Here is a 20816-nt window from a genome sequence, read left to right as displayed (position 1 = left end):
AGACTATATTCCTTATTTAGAGAGTAAATTAAAAATTTTAAATATCCTCCTAATATGCACAAAACCTAAATATGAGCAAGCATAATTATCCTTGGCAAAAAAAAAAAGAATGCATAACATACAACTTTATCAGATAAACAAGTTTGGAACCCAAACCACTAATTCTTAGAAGCCTTATAAAAGAAATTCTGATGGTCTTTAATCATGGCATATGGTATTAAAAAGTAAGAACACACAACAACAATAAACAAAGCAAACCTCTGTAAGTTGCAAATCATATTCCTATTTACTCATTTCTCTATTCAACAGCAATCTTCAAGCATCAATGAAGAACAAAGCTTAGACTATCTCACTCTCTGAAGAGATATGAATTTGTCAAATACATAGGTAAGTATTACACTCGGCCAAACTATTAGTTCTAAAAGACTGCAGGATAGAAATCATGACAGAGTCAGGTCTGAACATCAGAAACCTCACAAGGCCCAGAACAGGAACCACTATTTTTTTTTTATTTAATTCTTTTTTTAAATTTATGATAGTCACACAGAGGGATAGAGAGGCAGAGACAATGGCAGAGGGAGAAGCAGGCTCCATGCACTGGGAGCCCGATGTGGGATTCGATCCCGGGTCTCCAGGATCGCGCCCTGGGCCAAAGGCAGGCACTACCGCTGCGCCACCCAGGGATCCCTAGGAACCACTATTTTTTTTTCAAGATTTCCTAGGAGTCCATTAGATTCTAAATTTTTCCATTGAGCCATGACCTCTCAGAAGGCATTACCCAGCATAGCACTAAGCAGGAACTCAAATATTTGAAAAGCCAAATAGCTTTACAGCCACTTTTTTTAAAAGAAGGAAATTAATGAACTTTATATTTTAGAGCAGTTTCAGATTCATGCTAAAACTGAGCAGAAAGTAAAGAGTGTTCTCTGTCCCCACTCAAGTACAACATCCCCCAGCACAAGTGGTACATTTGTTATAATGGATGAACCTACAGTGACACATCATCACCCAAGGTCGTAGTTTACATTAGGTTTCACTTGTGATTTTGTACATATATCCAACACTGTAGTACCATAGACAGTAGTGCCAATGCCCTAAAAATCTTCTGTGCTCTGCCTATTTATCCTTCCCTGCTCACTTATCCCTGGAAACCAGTGATGATCTTACTGTCTTCACAGTTTTTGTCTTTCCCAGAATGTCATGGAAATGGAAGCATACAGTATGTAGCACTTCAAATTGGCTTCTTTTACTTAGTAATATGCATATAAGGTTCTTGTATGTCTTTTCATGGCTTGATGGCTCATATCTTCTTGGTGCTGAACTATATATTCCATTGTGTTGATGTACCACAGTTTATCCAGTCACCTACTGAAGAACATCTTGGCTGCTCCCAAGTTTTGGTAATTATTGGCAATTAAAGTTGCTATAAATATTCCTGTGCAGGTTTCTGTGTGGACATGTTTTTAATTTATTTGGGTAAATACCAAGGAGTGCAATTATTGGATGATATGGTAAAAATGTTTAGCTATGTCAGAAACTACCAATTGTCTGTACCATTATGCATCCTTACCAACAATAAACACAAATTCCTGTTGCTCCACTTCCTCACCAGAATTTGGGCTGTCAGTGTTTAAGATTTTGGCCATTCTTCTCGGTATATAATGGCATGTCATCTTAATTTGCAATTCCCTAATAATATATGATGTTGTCTTACTTGCCATCTGTATATCTTCTCAATGAGATATCTACTCAGGTCTTTTGCACTTTTTAAAAATCAGATTGTTTTCTTATTGCTGAGTTTTAAAAGTTTCCTATATTATAGATAACAATCCTTTATCAGATGTGTCTTTTTCAAGTGTTTTCTCCTAGTCTGTGACTTACGGTCTTATTTTCTTGACAGCCATTTACAGTTTTTAATTTTAATGAAGTGCAGCCTATCAACTGTTTTTCATGAACAGGACCTTTGGTATGGTACCTAAAGTCACTGCCCTACCCAATCTCTTCTAGGACTTTTGTGTTTTACATTTAGGTCTTTACAACCACTTTTAAAAGTTGCATTAATCCTCACTAACCAAGTAGTCCCTATATAATCTTACTATTTGGGAACAAGGACTATAATTTGCTTACAAATTCCTCGGGTTCAAATATGCCCACTCCCCACCATGAATCATTAAAAATAACCAATATAGATCTTCATACATAGGTTCCTTACAATATGCTGTAAACAATCACAATTACGATGATCTTTGCCTACATGTATGCTAACAGCAGCCACACATTATTATAAGTAGCCACAAAAATGAAATTTTAAAATATTATGACTTTTATCTGCAGATATAGAAATGATTCATTAAGCACCTCAACAAATCCCTCCACAGTGGATTATTTATGTAATTAAAGCACTCAAACCAGAACATTTATAATTACTGGCTATACTGCTAGATGAAACCTGGGTCACTTCTCTACTACATACTATATCTGACCCATTAAACTATAATAGTATCTGTTATACTGCATGGCAAGATGAAGGCTATCACTGAAATGCAATCACCTTCCTTTCAGAATCTGAGTGAGTTGTTAGTAAAGACAATTCAAAGGAACCAAGGATTTAAATATCCTTTTGGGCTCAGATCCAAAAGACATTTTTCATCACCACTCCTGATCTAAAAAATCATTTTCACTTATTTTAGCATGTTTCCTATGGTTACTCTCATATAAGTTTATTGCAAACTTTTACTTAACACAGGTGAGTGTCTTATAAAGCTCAACATCAACATCTTCAGGATACTGTCTGTCAACCAGGAGTCAAAGTTTTGGCATTTTTTATATATAAGGCTTAATTACATTACTCTTAGTTTAAATTAACACCAGGAAATAGTAACCCAGAGAGAGAAACAGGTATCTGTGTTGGTATACTGGGAATTTGGACATAAGACTGCGTTAAAAATTTGCTAAGTTACTGGACCTGGAGATAAGAATCACAATATATGGTAACTGGGAATCAATTTAAGTTGGGATTATAATAATCTTCAACCTAGCCTACCTGTGGTTTAGAAGTATCCCTTAACGCATACGTGTTCAAAAACAAACCTAACTCAACAGTATCAGAGAAATGCAAATAAAAAACCAACACAATGAGATAATAACCTCATACCCACTAGGAAGGCTAACATCAAAAAAACAAATAACAAGTACTAAGACTGTAGAGAAATTGAAACCTTCCCACAATGCTGATCAGAATGTAAAATGGTTAAGCCACTTTGGAAAACAGTTTGGCTGTCCCTCAAAATGCTACAGAGTTACTTTATAATCTAGCAATTCCACTCCTAGGTATATGCCCAAGAGAAATGAAGACATAAAATCATATAAAAACTCGTACACACTCATGTTCATAGTAGTGGTATTATTCATAATATAGCCAAAGAGTGGAATCTCATACATCTATCAACTGACGAATAGAAAACAGACAAGATGTGGTATATGGAATATTATTCAGCCATAAAAAAAATGAAATACAGCTATATGCTATATGGATGAAGCTTGAAAACACTATGCCTAATGAAAGAAGTCACAGAAGACCACACTATATGAATTCATTTATACAGAATGTTTTGAATAGGCAAATCTGTAAAGAGAAAAACTAGAGTGGTTACCTAGCACTGAGGGAAATGAGGGGTTGAGGAACGATAGCTCAAGGGTATAAGGTTTCTCTCTAGAGTGATAAAATGTTGAAAAATTGACTGTGATGATGGTTGCATAACTATGTGAATATATTTTAAAAATCAATCATACAATTTAAATGGGTGGATTATGTGGTATGTGAATTATATCTCAATAAAATTGTTTAAAAAAAAACCTGACCAACCATTAGTAAGCACCACAAAACAAAACAGATTTTACTTTTGAAAGCAAAACAGCAAGGCCACTTAGAATTCAAACATTTGATTCATTTAAAGCTTGTAAAATGCCATTTCATTATATCAGATTTTCATGAATGTAAGAGGACTACGGTGTCATGAAAGATGAAGGTGGAAAGAATTCAATAACTTAGAGGGAAAAAAATCCCCCACAATTTAGTTCTAGCTTCTTGGGCACTCCTTCGAGAGGTTCATGTTATTTGCATATAATTCACCCCAGTAATATCATCTTTGGTGGGAATATGACAATTTAAACAGCAATATACAGATCCTTTAGTTACTATTGCCTAAAAAAATTTGCAAATGAAGAAAATGCCAATGGTTAGACTTAGCATATACTTGCATCTCTTTCCTTCTGGCTAGTAAGATTCTTCTAAAGAATAATAATATGCTTGATAAACAGAAATAATTCTTTTTATATCTTAAACAATATGACAAAAATGGGATGTTTTTTACCCTACTAAAATGTCCCACAAGATAGGCTATTTATTATTCATGGCAAAAGCCTGTGGGTACTATAAAAATCTATCCATGACCGTGTTTTATCAAGTGATGGTATGTCTCGTACCTCAGGGGTTTTTCAAGAGCCATATGTATCAAAATACAGATGGTACATTTATTCGAAAATTGTAGAAATTAATTATACAAGATCGCACATTTTTAAGCTCAAATGTTTTAAATATTACCCTACATTTAATAAATTCATAACTTCCATCTGACACACATAGTATATATAATCAACAGTAGTTCTCTGTCCATTCACTGCAAATCACACAAGTAATCCAGAGATTTTTCAAGTTAAGATGGATGAGTAGGTATGCATGAACAGCTTCTCTCTCTGCTAGAAGCACAAAGGACAGAAAAACTATTACAAGTATATATCCTTCAAGTCAATCATAAAATTCACATGGAAATACAAAGAGCAGTCAATAGCCAAAACAATCCTGAGAAAGGACAAAGTTGGAAAACTCATACTTCCCAATTTCAAACCTTACCACAAAGCTATAGTAATCTAGTCAGAGTAGTACTGTCATAAGGATAGACATATATACAATCAATGAAATAGAATTGATTGCACAGAAGTAAACTTTTACATTCAAGGTCAACTGAATTGCAACAAAGGTGTCAAGATAATTCATAAGGGAAAGAACAGTCTTTTCCACAAATGGTTGCCAGAACAACTGGATATTCCCAAAGGAACAAAGCTGGATCCCTTCCTTACACCATACACACAAATTAACTCAAAATAGAGCATAGACATAAATCATAGAGCTAAAACTAAAAACACTTAGAAGAAAATATAGGAGTGAACCTTCATGACCTTGGATTAGGCAATGGCTTCTTAGATAAGACACTAAAAGCAAAAGCAACCAAAGAATAAATAAGTTGGACTACATCAAAATTAAAAATTTTCATGGTGCAAATCATATCATCAAGAAAGTGAAGTGAAGGACAAGCCAAAGAATGAAAGAAAATATGCACAAATCATGTATCTGATAAGGGACTGATGCTCAAAATATATAAAGAACTCTTACAACTCAATAATAAAAGTGACAAAGAACACAATCTAAAAATGGTCAAAAGATCTGAATAGATACTTCCAGAGAAGATACACAGATGGCCAATAAACCATGAAAAGATGTTCAATATTTTTAGCCATTAGGGCAAATTAAAACCGCAATGAGATGCCACTTCACACCCACTAAGATGGCTAAAACAAAAAAGACAGACAATAACAAGTGTTGATGAGAATACAGAAAAACTGAAACTCTCATATACACATTGCTAGTGGAAACGTAAGATGACATAGCCACTTAGGAAACCAGTCTGGCAGTCCATCAAAATGCTGAACACAGAATCAACCTTATGATCCAGCAATTCCACTCCTAGGTATATATCCAAGAAAATGAAAGCAAATATCTACCTAAAAACAAATGTTCAGAGCAGTATTATTAATAGCCAAAAAGTGGAAGCAATCCATGTGTCCATCAACTGATGATGGATAAACAAAATCTACAGTGGAGAGCAGGAACTAAAGACAGACGGTACTTGGGGTACCAAGACTAAAAAAAGGTGTAAAGGTTAGTAATTCAACTTCTTACAGTAATATGGAAAGACACAATAGCCAGGCTCTCTGAGGGCTACAACTGGGCACCTGCCCATGAATTAAGTGCTGGTTAATTACTTTGACAGCTAACTCGGAAATGCACCTAGGAATAAAATTCTTGCCCATGGCAGAGATAAGCATCAGAAACCTATGCAATAGGAATTAGGCCCTGAGCATACCTGGGGATTGGAACTCAATTTCCTCATGGGACAAAATTCCTCTACCTCCTAAATATAAGAATTGGTTCTGAGATGTTGATCCCAGGGTGCCAGACTAAGGCAAAACTGCCCTATAGGGAGAAGCAATAACAGGGAGGAAAAAAATTAAAAATAAAATGAATTAATTCTCTCAAGACAAATTTGCTAACCAACATAAAACAGATTGCAAAGCATACGAAGACATCCAATACCACTTAAAAATAAAAATAAAGCACAAATAACTAAAATTCCTTGTGGAAAAATTTGAAAATGCAAATGAAGATAATTCTACTTTCCAGAGACAATTCCTGGTAAGACATTTGTGCACATGATTCTAGAATACAAAATATCCTTGATATTATTTCTTTTACAAAAATAAGACCACATTCTATATATTAATAATCAACATTTCCACATCATATATATCCTATCAATAAATATATTTTAATATTTTATTGTTCTATTCTGTTCCAGTGTTTAACAGTTCAAAACTATAAAGATTCTCTATTGTCAAGACTTTGAAAACGGAATTACCATTAATTCCTGTTAATACCATTAATTTTGTTAGGTATGATAAACAGCATTGTGATTATGTCTCTTAGAAATATTTACTAATTAGCAATTCACACAAAAGTATTTTATGAGTGAACTAATATGATATTTGGAATTGGCTTTAAATTACTGGAGAAATAAGTACAGTGATAAACACAGTACAGATTGATAAAATGCTGATGACTATTGAAGCTGGATGATGAGTACCTGAGGGCTTATTTTCTCTACTGATATATTTGAAAATTTCGTTTAAAAAAAGATCCCTATATCTTTTAACTGAACTATAGTAACTGAAAATGAGATATTGGGTTTGTTGTTGTGAGGCATTCAAACAATTCCACTGCTGCATATGCTATTTGACTATATTATTTGTATGCTAAGCAATTTCTTGGGAGTAAATGATGAGTTACAGTTATTCTACAAATCTAGAATGGCTAAAATGAAGATGCTTAGAGTGACTGTAAAAAATCTGAAATTAAAAATATATTTAGGCTTTTTAATTCCAACTATCTTTCTTTCAAAACCAGTTTGTTATAAACCAAAATTGGAATAGGTTCAACAATGATAAACACCTCAGACTTAATATGCAAAATGATATAATAAATAAAACTCATTTAATATACAAAATAACACTTAAAAACCTGGTATTGAAGAATTTTTCATTTCTCAGTTTCTTAATCTGAAAAGCTATTTATTTTAGAATTCCCCTCCATACAATCCTGAAGACTGGCTAAGATAAATTTCTAGAGTCTGATTTTTACCTATTGTGGATTGGAGATTTCGCTCATTTCAAGAGCCTGTGTATTACTCTAAAACACTTAACAGATTTTTTAATGCAAGAGGGCATGAATGCAACCATAAAACCAGATATAGCCAATCCTGTCAATAAATGCCCCAAGAAATGTGTTTTATTCACAAACATAATTTCTGATTATTTAATCCATAAAAAGACATTTTTTCTTCTCTCCCCACCTCCATCTCAATTCTTTAAACAACAAACAGACCCAAGTCTAAAATGTTTGAGTAAAACTGCAACTAACCTTTATGTATGCACTTGGGTAGATCTTATGAACAGCATCTCCAGGTGCACGACCAGCTTCTCTGTCTAAGTAGTAACTCTGCACAAACACTGCATGGTCACTAAGGCACCTGACCCAAACATCACCTTCACCTTTACATTCCAACTGCACACCTTTGCCTATGTGCAACCTGAGGAAGGAAAAGGGAATTACACTTTGTTTTGATACCTATTTAAAAATAAGTTTTAGTCCAGAATGGACAACATACTCAATGTTAAAAAAATTCTTTATTATTTCCATTTTATAAAAGATGAAACTAAGGCTTATAAAAGCTTTTAGCTACACTGTCCAAATCAACAGCTACTACCTACATGTGACCATTTAAATTAATTAACAAAATTCAGTTAATCACGTGAGTCATATTTTAAGTGTTCAACAGCCATACTTTAATGTAGGTACTGGCTACTGCAGTGAACAGCACAAATATGAACTATTTCCTTCATCACAGAAAATTCCATCAGACATTACTGGCTTAGAGAATAAGCAATTTGCCAAAGTCACATAGCTAGTGACAGAGCCATGATTATGTAGTCATGCACACACACAATTCCTTAAAGAGCTGAGATCATATAGTACCTAAAACTATTTATATTTTTCCATAATATTTCATCTTAAGCATTTACATTTGCTATGTAAACATTTAATTAACATTTTAATGATACATAAAATGAAAGTTCATCAAAATTTGCTTAACCCCTTCTCTTTTATTATCACTTTTCCAACATTATAAATAATACTTGCAGAAACATCATTTTATATTATTTCCTCAACAGATCTGTAGAACATATGATCTGAGAAAATACAAATTCATTTCCAAACTGGATACCAAAGATCTAATTTATTATTCAAAACAAAGAAACATCACTAACCTAAACAAAAGACAATTTGTGTATTTTAAATAACAAACATCTATAATTACAATACAGTGCTTACAAATTCTGAATTTTCAAAATGACCTTTATATTCTTACCTATATTCAAAATCTTATAAATCTACATCGAAAAATGTCACTTAGTATAAATGACAACGTATTATGTTCAAGTTTTAAATAACAACTATACAACTGATAATACCTTGCTCGCTCAATGGCTTCTGTCCTATGAACATTGGAGAGTTGACCCAAGCAAAAGCGATCTCCTCCAGAAGGGTCCACATATCCATCAACAGTAACGATAGGGCAGCTTGAAGGAACCTTAAATGTCTCTCCTACTTGAACATCCATTTCAAAGTAAGCGATGGAACACCAATACTCAGGAGCTACAGTAGGTAAACAGGAGAGAACATCTACCCGGGTAAGAAAAATAAAAGGCATTCACGTTCATTCCATAAGACAAAGCCTTTCCTAAAAGAAAGGGTGAAGGGGAAAAGCATCTGAAAAGCACCCAAAATAATTTATTAAAATGGCAATGCAGTAAAAAGTAGGTACCATGTCTTCCATTTTTCAGCTCAGTACCTTAGCATTCTTGAAAATCTAGTCATTTTTAAAATCTAGAATCAGTTCTTACATCAAAGGACTAAGCCAACTAGGAATTTAAAGAAGTGATCAGATTCCAAAGTACATTATTTTATCACAATGTTTCATTTGACTGCACATATTTTCTTTTTAAGATTTTATTTATTTATTCATGAGAGACGGGGTGGGGGGCGGTGGGGCAGAGAGAGGCAGAGACACAGGCAGAGGGAGAAGCAGGCTTCATGCAGGGAGCCTGATGCAGGACTTGATCCCGAGTCTCCAGGATAAGGCCCTGGGCTGAAGGCAGATGCTCAACTGCTGAGCCCCCAGGCGTCCCAACTGTACATATTTTCTTTGTAGTCAGAACTACAAAATATCCTAAAATGAAGTATGATTTAAACACACACACACACACTGACTTTAAGACATATTCCAGGGAAGCGTCCTTGAGTAGTATCAATTTATGACATACTTTTGTAGATCCCTAATTGACAGAAAGGGCATAAACAAGTCAGCCATCCCAGACTAGAGTCAAGGTTAATTACACCCCACTACACAGTTGCTGTGAGCAGGAATTCTCAACTGTCTCTTGAGTGAAAGGTCATTTGTCCCATCTGCATTTTTAGTGCAGTCAATTCATGTTAACTAGTATAATTTTAACTTTGCAGATGTATTCAGTGTATTCATCTAAACAACAATAAATAACTCACAATAATTTTAAATGACTGGGGAAAAAGGCACTATTTGGTGCGGCTTGCAAATACAGTTGATCAAATATTTCTAATTTTTGTCTGAATACAATTATTACATAGAGACAACACACATGGAAATTATTTGGTTTTCCTTTTTTAACTGATTTAACAGATATTTAAAGAGTATCTAGGAATTATTCTAGGCATGATATACACAGCAGTAAACAAGACAGCTGTTGTCCCATTCTCACGGAGATGCAGAGGCAAATAAGGAAATAAATAAGATGGCTCCAGTAATGATAAACACTGTTAAGAAAATAAAATGGGGTGTAGGATAGATGACAGGAAAGAATCCTTCAGACTAGATGGCAGGGGTACATCTTATCTGAAAAGGTGAAATTTGAAACACCATGTATCTATGAAAAGACTGTGAGCAGAACATTTCAAAAAGAGAATGCAAAGGTCCTTGAGTGAAAATGGATTTGACATATTTAAAAGAGGAAAAGGCCAGTGCCACGTTTTAGAGAATAAAGTTTTCTGCTAATAAACCAATTATTTTTTCAATGTGTCCTTTATGAACTCTGACTAAACCAGAATTTGCAGCAATAAAACTTTCAACAATCTATAAAGATACTTAGGATGACAAAAAAAATAGATCTTTTCAAACTCCCAAAATATCTTAAAATGAAGTATGATTGATACTTAAAATGTATTTTAGAAATCTTGCAAAATCTTGGGCGCCTGGATAGTTCCGTCAGCTAATTGTCTGACTTTGTTCGGCTCAAGTCATGATCTCAGGGTCCTGAGACAGGGCTCCAGCTTCTGGCTCCCTGCTCAGCAGGGAGTCTGCTCTCCTCTCATGTCCCTCTGTCCCTCCTCTCATGTTCTCTCTCTCTCTCAAATTTTAAATCTTTTAAAATCTATGTATTTAATTGCTTTTTGAAATGTTGTCAAGGGATAAAGTACTTTTCAATGAAGAATTAATAAAACAGATCACATAAAGACAGTGATTCAAAAACTTAACAATTCAAATGTTTTGCCACACAGATCAAATCAACTAATTATAAATACTTACACTAAAAAATATATTTTTGGTTATCATTAAAACATGAAAAGTAGTAGTGATATACACAAGTCTCTTCTTAAAAAATCAGTTTTGAGGGATCCCTGGGTGGCTCAGTGGTTTGGCGCCTGCCTTTGGCCCAGGGCGTGATCCGGAGTCCCGGGATCGAGTCCCATGTTCAGCTCCCTGCATGGAGCCTACTTCTCCCTCTGCCTGTGTCTCTGCCTCTCTCTCTCTCTCTCTCTCTCTCATGAGTAAATAAATAAAACCTTTAAAAAAATAAGTTTTGAAATATTGGTGAAGTTATTCTACATTAAAGATTTCCCATTGGGATGCCTGGGTGGCTCAGTGGTTGAGTGTCTGCCTTTGGCTCAGGGCGTGATCCCAGGGTCCTGGGATTGAGTCCCATATCAGGCTCCCCTCGAGGAGCCTGCTTCTCCCTCTGCCTATGTCTCTGCCTCTCTCTCTGTGTCTCTCTCATGAATAAAGTCTTAAAAAAAAAAAAGACATCCCGTTATGCTATGAACAAAAAGCTTCAGCAAACATAACTGGCAGATATATTTATATTAGTTGAAGCTAAAGCTAAAGAGATTGTCTAAGACAAGATAACAATCCAAAGTTCTAGAAGCAAAAAACAGTAATAACACTTAAAAAAGGTCTTTAAACAATCCAAACAGTAAATTTTGTTATAAACAATGCCCTGAAGTTTTATGAATGTTTATAATGCTGGGTAAAAAAAAAAAGTCCCAGAACATGCAATTCCTAGTTCATACTGAAGAACGCTATTGGGACACCTGGGTGGCTCAGTTGTTGAGCGTCTCCCTTTGGCTCCATTGTGATCCCAGGGTCCTGAGATCGAGTCCTGCATCAGGCTGCCCTCAGGGAGCCTGCTTGTCCCTCTGCCTCTCTGTGTGTCTCATGAATAAATAAATAAAATCTTAAAAAAAAAAAAGACAAAAAAAAAAAAAAAAAAACCCACTACCCAGAGTAAAGTGCATGGTGAGCAATCTTTTTCCATTGAGAGTCAAAGCAGGACAGAAAAAGAGAATTGTATAATCTCTATTATGTTTAAATAAGACAAAAATATACTTTCATTGCCATAAATTGTAACATCTGCAGCTGCACTTAAATCTGATTTTATTATTTTCCAATCGCCAAAGGGGTTTTTGCTTGTTTGCCTATTATCTCAGACACCATACAACAATGACAGTTACATAAAGCTGCATCTCTGAAAAGGTTTAGTATGAGTTCACCTTTAGTAATGGGAAGAAGAGTTTTAAGAAACTTGAAGTGAACAGAAACTGGCATCAGAATTGCAGACCACAAACCAGGGATGAAAACCACCACCTGTTAAGCGATTATTAAGGCCTAAGAAAGCATGAGCAAGGGAGGGGGTTACTATGGTTACTATGTGTGGAGACAGAGAAAAGAAAGGTAATCTAAGTGGGTTCCAGAAAACTCGGCAGTGTTGGGATACAATATACCATGTGAAAAACTTCCCTACTCCACTCAATTTGCTAAACAGCCAGGAAGAAACTTTTTTTTTTTAAACAGAAGGTAATAGGAAACGCTTATTAGGACTTCCTAGATCTCTCTTTGCTCTTATGCTCCAAGGACCAAATGCCATATTAAGTGACAAGTCTGTGGCTTCTCAAACCAGTATTAACAGCAGGATGAGATTACTCAGTTCAGAGAGAGCTTTCCTAATGTCCCAATTCATACAAAAGGGAGTGGGGTTGTTACGTGTTTGCTAATGTTGATATTTTGAGTTTCTTGTTGATAAATTAGTGAAGCTGAGGTGGTCTTATGAAGCCCATGGACTGCTCATTACTGGCCAGAGAAAAGGTTCTTAGAAGACTGAGTTAACAAAATGATTTTTTTTTTAATATAAGAACTTAGCTAAATAATTTTTATAATGGGGCAATGTATTAATTACATTGAAAAATATAGTCTCCAAGGCACTGTCTTCAATTTCTGAAATAAAGTCATTCAAGAAGTTAAAAACTTGGTTAGAGTGCCTACAAGACTCATTATAAATTATTTATTATTCAGATCTGAATGAGATGCCCTATAAGAATCTTTTATCAACACATAAAGGCAAGGCACTCTCTTGAATAGTAGATAGTTCCTAAGTACTAGACTATAACCTGAATTTGGAAATCTGTGGATTTTGAACTCATCTGTGAATTACCAAAACAATTTCAAATACACTGAGGAAACTCTTCACTTTAATTTGTAATTAATATTTAATGCAATGAATATATCTCAGCTTTAAGAAAAAGCAAAAACAGAGTCCATAAAAAGAAAATGACTAACCTTTTCCAAAAATTTTTTCAACTTACTTATCAAAGTCAAAGCACAAAAATCACCAAGTATATGGCCTATCTGAAATCCTTAACCTTACCTTAAGGTAATGTCCAATAATAATAATTTTCCTTTTCTACAATTTCTATTACCTCTATTTCTGAAAACATCTATGTAACTGTCTTCAAAAATCATTTCTCAAAAATAGATTCACTATATATTGATGGTATTTAATTATTTCAAAGAGTTTACATATTGAAAGGTATAGGCTTATTTCCTATCTAAAGGGCCCTGAGTCTTTGATAGGATACTTTAGGATTTCTTAATCAGACCTTAAGGGGCTACATAAACCAGACACCTAAAACAAATACTAACTTTGTTTTCTTTTCTATCTGTTCATGAAATAGAATTGCAGAGTTGTAAACCAACAACTATAATTTAGTAGAATTAAAAGTGCTAGATAGCAGGGGACATAAGGATTAGGAAAGGTTTCACCAACAGTGGTGTACTCCTGCTAGATCTTAAAAAGAGTTTCCCACATTTAGGACCTTAGGAGTACATGGATGGGCATCAAGATGGTCCTCAATAATTCTCACCTCCTGATATTCACATCTTTGTGTTGTCCCCTACCCACAAAAAAAGGTAGAATTAAAAGTGCTCGATAGCAGGGGACATAAGGATTAGGAAAGGTTTCGCCAACAGTGGTGTACTCTTGCTAGATCTTAAAAAGAGTTTCCTACATTTAGGACCTTAGGAGTACATGGATGGGCATCAAGATGGTCCTCAATAATTCGCACCTCCTGATACTCACATCATTGTGTTGTCCCCTACCCACAAAAAAAGGTCTACAGAAATTATGACATGACTTTTGAGGCTAAGTCTTAAAAGATCCCAAGGCTCTCTTGTCTTCTCTTGATTACTTACTCTAGGTGAAGCTAGCTATCATGTGAAGACACTCAAGAAGCTCTACGAAGAAGGTCCACCCAGAGAGAAACTGGAACTTCCCGACAACAATAACATCAATTTACCAGCTATGTGGGCAAACCACCCTGAAAGTGAATCCTCCAGCCCTAGAAAATCCCTCAGATGATAGTAGCCCAAGCCAACACCCTGACTGCAACCTCATGCAACTCTACATCCAGAGCAAATCAACCAAGTCATTCTCAGATCCCTGACCCACAGAAACTAGTAAGATCAAGAATTATTACTACTGGCTTAATCAGCTAAGTTTGGAGAGTACTCAGTTTCAGAAAAACAAGTAACTAATTTGGAGTACGAAACCTATCAGAGATTTTTTTGCATGTGTAGAGAAAGCACAGAGGAATGATATAGCTGAGCAAGCTTGAGTAAGTGGTTCAGGGTGGTTAGAGCATAAAGAGACAAAGCTAGGAAAGTACGCAGGGACCAGGATCAGACCTTTTCTGCCCAGCTAAGGAATTTAGACCTTTTGACCAAGCAATGAGTAGGGAAAGCAATGCCAGTTTGTCAGCAGAGAAATAATTAGATTCAAATTTGAAAAGAAATACGGAGTAAGAGCAGAGATTAAAGTATGACTAGAAGCTCTCCCAACAGGAAGACCAGTTAAAATCTTCTCTTAACAAAAGGAGAAATGAAGAAAACAGTTGTGAGGTAAAACTCCTTCGAGACCTGTAAGTATTCATAACCAGAGTTCACAGAGACTGGGTTCTAACGAGCTGACTTCACTAAAGGTTTATGCACAGAGCTAATCCCTTCTCACAACCTCTCAGAGACCTTTCAGGATCATTCTTACTATTAAGTCACTTCCTATTCTATTCGTAGACAAAAGCTTTAATGCCAGTGTGAGGTGTTCCGGATGTGTCTCCCATAACTAGTTAATGCTATTCCCTAACCACCAGAAGCTGTTAGACCTCAACATCAGTTCTACCATGAGAACAATGAAGTAAATCTATCAAGAAGCCAAAAGCATTCACTGAATACAAATTGAGTCCAAACAACCAGCTAGATGCCACCATTTCCAACACCTCACCATCCCTTTCAGGGTAGGTCTTTCTTCTGAGGTCTGGTTATCCTCCCTCCTGCAGATCACCTTCCAGCATATGGACACTGAGGCAACCCCAAATGACCAGGGACCACTACTGACTCTCAATGATGCTGCCCTGAAGCCAGCAAAAATTCTCATTCTTAAGACACTAGATTTCCCCCTCTTATCACAATGTTTATTCACAACAAATTAAGATTATGATACAGTGATTTCATTTATATAATTTCAAAAACAAGTAAAACCAATCTACTAGACTGTCTAGGGATGCATTCATCACTTTCAAAGAACAAAAAAGGAGTGTATCCACAAAAAGCAGAATAGTACTTATCTTTGGGGCAGAGAAGTTTCTGAAACAAAATGCACAGGACAGGAAGTTTTCTAGGGGTGTTGCACTGTTCTAGTTCTCAATCTGGGTGGTGGTTACCCAGGTGTTGGCTTCAATATTATTCATGAGACTGTATATATAGCTGTTTTATATACTTTTCTGTATACTGTATTTCTCAATAAAAATGTTTATAAAAAGGCGAGGATCCCTAGCCAACAAAAAATGTTTAAAGCCATGGTAAATATGAAAATAACATATAGAAAGTCAACTAGAGAGGTCATTTAACTAGCAATTATGTATTCTAATATATTTATATACAAAGTAATTTTACAGGGCGGACTTCCTTCAAAATAATAGGTGAGGGTATGGATGAGATAAGACTGACCTGTTAAGGTGATAGTAGTTGAAACTGAGGCATGAGTATAATGGGGGCAGGGTCTGATATTTGGTGTATGTCTGAAATTCTTCATAATAACACAAATTCTAATTTTTATCTTTAATTGGGGGAAAAACTAAGTGATGAGTGGAAATTAAGTATTTGCCATTTTAAACTAAGAAAAATATGTATGAGGGGATAGAAGGAAAACAAATCAAAATCCTACTTATTTTTAGAAGCCTTCAGTATTTTACTTAAACTTTCTGTTTCATTACTTCTATAGTTTAAAAAGATACGTTCAAACTCTGAATTGAGGAAATCTACTTAGTTATTTACTCCTTCAAAGATAATCTAATCAAAAAGTCTCTAAAAATTTCAATTAACCAGAAATTCCTGAATCTATCTTCTAAAATAGATACAGTGAATTATTATTTTCAAAATCATCTACTGCAGAATCTTCCGTCTTTTTAAGCTACAGTTTTACAGCTGTTCTATTTGAAACCTAGTTTTCTTCTGCTGCAGATTTATATATTCAATGCCAAAACCAGCATTTTGGTACTTCACGTCTTAGCTGAAAAAAATCTTGTTTTTTCTTTTACACACTTAAAAGAGTCAAATATAGACACCTTATGTGTGACTATTTTGGCTACTAATAAACTTGATTAGCTAACATGATAAGGAGCATTGTACTTATCTAAAAAGTTAGGCTACTCTGTAATTACACTAAAATGTGTATTTGTGTGTGTTTTAATTAATATAAAGAAAATATGAATATAGGGAATCGATTTTGAAATACACTTACCAGGATGATTGGAAATGGGAGGCTGGAATGCAAGCTCATTGTGAACTGGCCCTAAAGAAAAGACAATAAAAATCCCATTTTTATTTATTAAAAGTTTTCTAATGCTAAAACTTTTAATAAGCTTTACTTAAATATAACTATCATACTTCAGGAGTTATTTAGATCAAGCTTATGCAATGTCTAAAACTTTAAAAGCTTCGTTTAGATTACTTTATAATAAGAAAATACTCTTGAGTTACTTTGGTGGATATTTAAGAGCTAACATTTTAATGCTATGTGTCAAGTGCAGTTAGCAATTTACAATAATTGTACATGCAAAATTTAATGTAAATTATAAATGAATTATTCATGTAATGTGATAGAGTATAATTTACAATGCAATATATATAATAATAATTCAAATTGTCAGATCCATTCTAAAAACAAATGTTTAAGGTTTATTACATTAAGGTTGTTTACATAATGGAGCAGTAGCTAAGATAATTAAGAGATTATTAAGTGCTAAAACATCGTGCTAAACACTTCACATGAGTTATTACATTTACTTCCTACAACATTCCTTGAGCTGGATACTACTGCTACCCTTAAGGCTTAGTTAGTGAGGGTTAAAAACTTGCCAATGGTCACACATCTAGTTAAGGGTCCGAAGTCAGCACCTTAACCATTAACCACTATTCTGGGCCAGCCAGCCATAAAAAATTACACTCTCTAAGACATGGAAAAATAGTAACATAATTGAAAACAAGAAGGATACAACAATATATACACGATATGATCCTTTCCCTCCCAAATTTCTGTACACCCATTTATATGACTGGAAGAAAAAATATGACAAAATATTAGAAGTGGGTATCTGTAGGTAGGATGACTCTGGGTATTTTTTATTTTTTTATTTACACTCTTCTGTATTTTCCAAGTTTTCTTTGGTACTATTAATCTTATAATGGAGGAAAAGGAATTTAAAACATAGGAAAATTTATGCTCTTCATTTCACTAAGCCAAATGAACAAAGTCCCTCTTCTGCCTGAAACTACAAGCTATGATCATCAGTAGAGTAACCTTCCCAATCAAGCCTACACAAAGTAATGATAGATTCCACAACTAAGTGTCTACAGTATGCTAACAGTATGATGTGGGAACCCTTGAGATCTTGACACTCAAGGGGTTTCAATCCACATAGGATGGATATACAGATATACATGAGATCTAGGAACATATACAAAGCGAACAAACAAATGAATGGAAATCAATGTGGTGTTAATGAAACATCAGCAACAGAGAAAGAAATGTATTTAGTAAACATCACTTCTCTAAAACAAATGTATGGTAACAAAACTATAAAAAAGAAATAATACTGTTTACTAAAAATGCTGAAAAGCAGTAATCATTTAATGAAACTAAATTGTAAGATGAATAAAAGATGTAAAAACATTAAAAAAAAAATAGAAAGAAAAACAGTTCTCGAAAAGAAAAGGCCCTTACAACAAAAACAAGAGCTTACAGTAATGTCCGGGATGGGGCGGCATAGGCGGGTGGTGCTGAAGATGGCCGTTTTGGTGGTGAGGCAAATTAGGTGTGTATGGTGCGCTCCTACTTCCAGTCCAGGTGGTAGTGCTGTCTAAAAATTAAGGCCCACATGGATTAATTTGCTTTTAGAAAGTCTGCCTATTTTTTCTCAACTAGTTAAAAGATTTTAAAAAGCATGTACATACTATGGTGGTAAGTAGCTGGCTGAGCAGTAAATCCATTCTGCTGCTGTCCTGGCTGAGGCCCTGAAGCTATCTGCAACAATCCTTCACTATGGCTGCCTGCCAGTATACTGGCAGGCTGACCTAGAGGAACGAGAAGACATTAATATGGTACATTTATCGATGCAATCCTACATTGTTATACAGTAGATGAAGGACCAATTATATCTGATAATCACAGCTGTATTGATGGGCAAAAAAATGGAACTTGTCCATGATCTATCAAATAACAAATTCTAAAGTCATCTACGAAGGCAAACCTTAACTTGAAAATGTCTGAGATTATTCTATCTTAAGAAACAACTGGCTAATCTTTAGAGGGCTTTTTCTTCATAGATATTCTTCAAATGCCAGCAAAATCTCACTATATGTCTAGCCTATCATAATAAATTCAGAAGCACATCAGCTCATCCCTGGTCATGCGATCTAGCTCTGGACCTTTTTGATGAGGACTCCCAAAGTCCAGCCCCAATAAAATGTTGAAAACTGGAAATTCATTATTATTATCAGCACTGGTACTGGTAATCGCAAAATGCTACCGTTTGATAAAAGAAAAGCAGAGCACGCAAGTATTTTAAATGGAATGTGATGGGTAAGGCGAAGTTTAGAAAAGGTCAAGCTCTACTATTCAATCAGTAAAGCACTGCTAGTAAAAAAAAAAAAAATTAAAAAAAGAAAGAAAGAAAAACAAAAAACAAAACCCACAACAACAAACTGTAAGTCTATTCTGAAATTTTTCATGTACTTTTAAAAACCAAAAATCAATTCCTTCCAAGAACACTAACATCTTCCTGGACTGACAAGAAATTAGTTACCCTTTCTATGTGTAATATACCAGAAGTAAGATTTGTCTGGTTTCTATTCTACTCAAAACCATTCTAAGATATTGCTTGCTGACCTACATTTTTTTTTAGATTTTAAAAAAATTTTTAAAGTAATTTCTGCCCCCAACATGGGGCTCACACCCACAACCCTGAGATCAAGAATCGCACGCTCCACCGACCAAGTCAGCCAGCTACCCCAACAACCTACATTTTTAAGGCTTTTTTTTTTAAGTGGAAAAGCTTGATTTTTTTCAAGCAAGCATGAATTGAGTCAATTATTCATCGCATTTGGAAAGCACTGAAATTTCCTAATTGTTACAACTGGCATCACTTCAATCTTTTCTCATCTAAATGGGAGTATAGATAGAAGAAAGGAAATGACACCATAGTTCAAAGTATCAAGGAAAAGAAACATTTTTTTCCTTCCTACAAATCACATTTCCTTAAGGTGAAGATTATAAAAGTTAAAAAGATTGTTGCAATAATCTCCAAAGTATTTAATTTTAAAGATGTTTTTAGCAACCTCACTCCCTATTTATCCCAAAATTTTTTCCAAGTTTCTTTAAATGTTAATTACATTTTAACAACTATGCATGTCACAAACTTTTAGCTTACAAAAAGTGTCACTACGTAGGTGAAACGAGATTATTTTAATTTACAGATATTTAGAAAGAAAACCTGAAGATATTCAAGAGCCAAGTGAACATAGACTATAAAGTAGCCCACTGTGGTTATCTGTACTGAATATTTCCGTTACACAATTCCAAGTACATAGGATGAAATGAAACAATACAACTATACCAGCTTATTTGAAATAGTCTTCCAATCCTTAGTCCAATTTCTTCTTTAATTCTATCAATACACTTTCTGAGATCTACAAGAACATTTTGCAACAAATTCTAAAAATAATCATCTATTCAATTATAAAAAATATCCAAAAAATACCAAGAAAAATTATTAGCATTTCACTCATACCATTTTTCTGGTTTTCAATGGACTTGGCTCCAGGGAATAGAACAGTTAAAGTCATTTTAGCAAGCACCAACAAAGGCATGTAAATTCAAATCTCCAGATAATATCAACAGAAGTAAGTGGCTACACTCTCACTAATCTATGCTTAGGTGGTTTTATTCTCCATCATTGACCACTCTGTCAACTATATTCTCAAACTGGTTAATAAACAGTAGACAGATAACAGAAGCACTAAGTGATTAAGAGGGTCCAGGTTCTAAAGCATGTGCTTAACCTGTATACTCCACGTAGAATATGTTGTCTATGGTGAGGCTGTCATCTCACGTAGCAAATCCAAAATACACTGAAGAGAAGAAATGAATTAAAGGGGAGATATCTGGTA

The 20816-nt window shown here is 34.7% G+C and overlaps 1 protein-coding gene across 13 annotated transcripts in view; it reads right to left on the bottom strand.

Moving 5' to 3' along the window:
- SMAD4 (SMAD family member 4) overlaps nucleotides 1-20816 on the bottom strand; it is a 66983-nt gene that overhangs the window by 9246 nt on the left and 36921 nt on the right. For 11 of the 13 annotated variants that reach the window (XR_012001545.1, XR_012001543.1, XR_012001544.1 and 8 more), the window contains 5 exons: nucleotides 18603-18722; nucleotides 18392-18508; nucleotides 16891-16941; nucleotides 8926-9109; nucleotides 7814-7982 (listed from right to left, as the gene is read on the bottom strand). Coding sequence is in view for 9 of the 13 variants with exons in the window: in XM_072757861.1 (XP_072613962.1) it covers nucleotides 7814-7982; nucleotides 8926-9109; nucleotides 16891-16941; nucleotides 18392-18508; nucleotides 18603-18722 (641 nt within the window). In the remaining 4 variants the exon portion in view is untranslated. Of the gene's footprint in view, nucleotides 1-6124; nucleotides 6314-7813; nucleotides 7983-8925; nucleotides 9110-16890; nucleotides 16942-18391; nucleotides 18509-18602; nucleotides 18723-20816 lie in introns of those variants that run through there. The other 2 variants (XM_072757867.1, XM_072757865.1) reach the window with 2 other exon arrangements.

Source organism: Vulpes vulpes, chromosome 5, assembly GCF_048418805.1.
Source record: "Vulpes vulpes isolate BD-2025 chromosome 5, VulVul3, whole genome shotgun sequence".
Classification (NCBI taxonomy): domain Eukaryota; kingdom Metazoa; phylum Chordata; class Mammalia; order Carnivora; family Canidae; genus Vulpes; species Vulpes vulpes.
The sequence above is the reverse complement of the archived record's forward strand: the minus strand, read 5'-3'. Positions and strand labels throughout refer to the sequence as shown.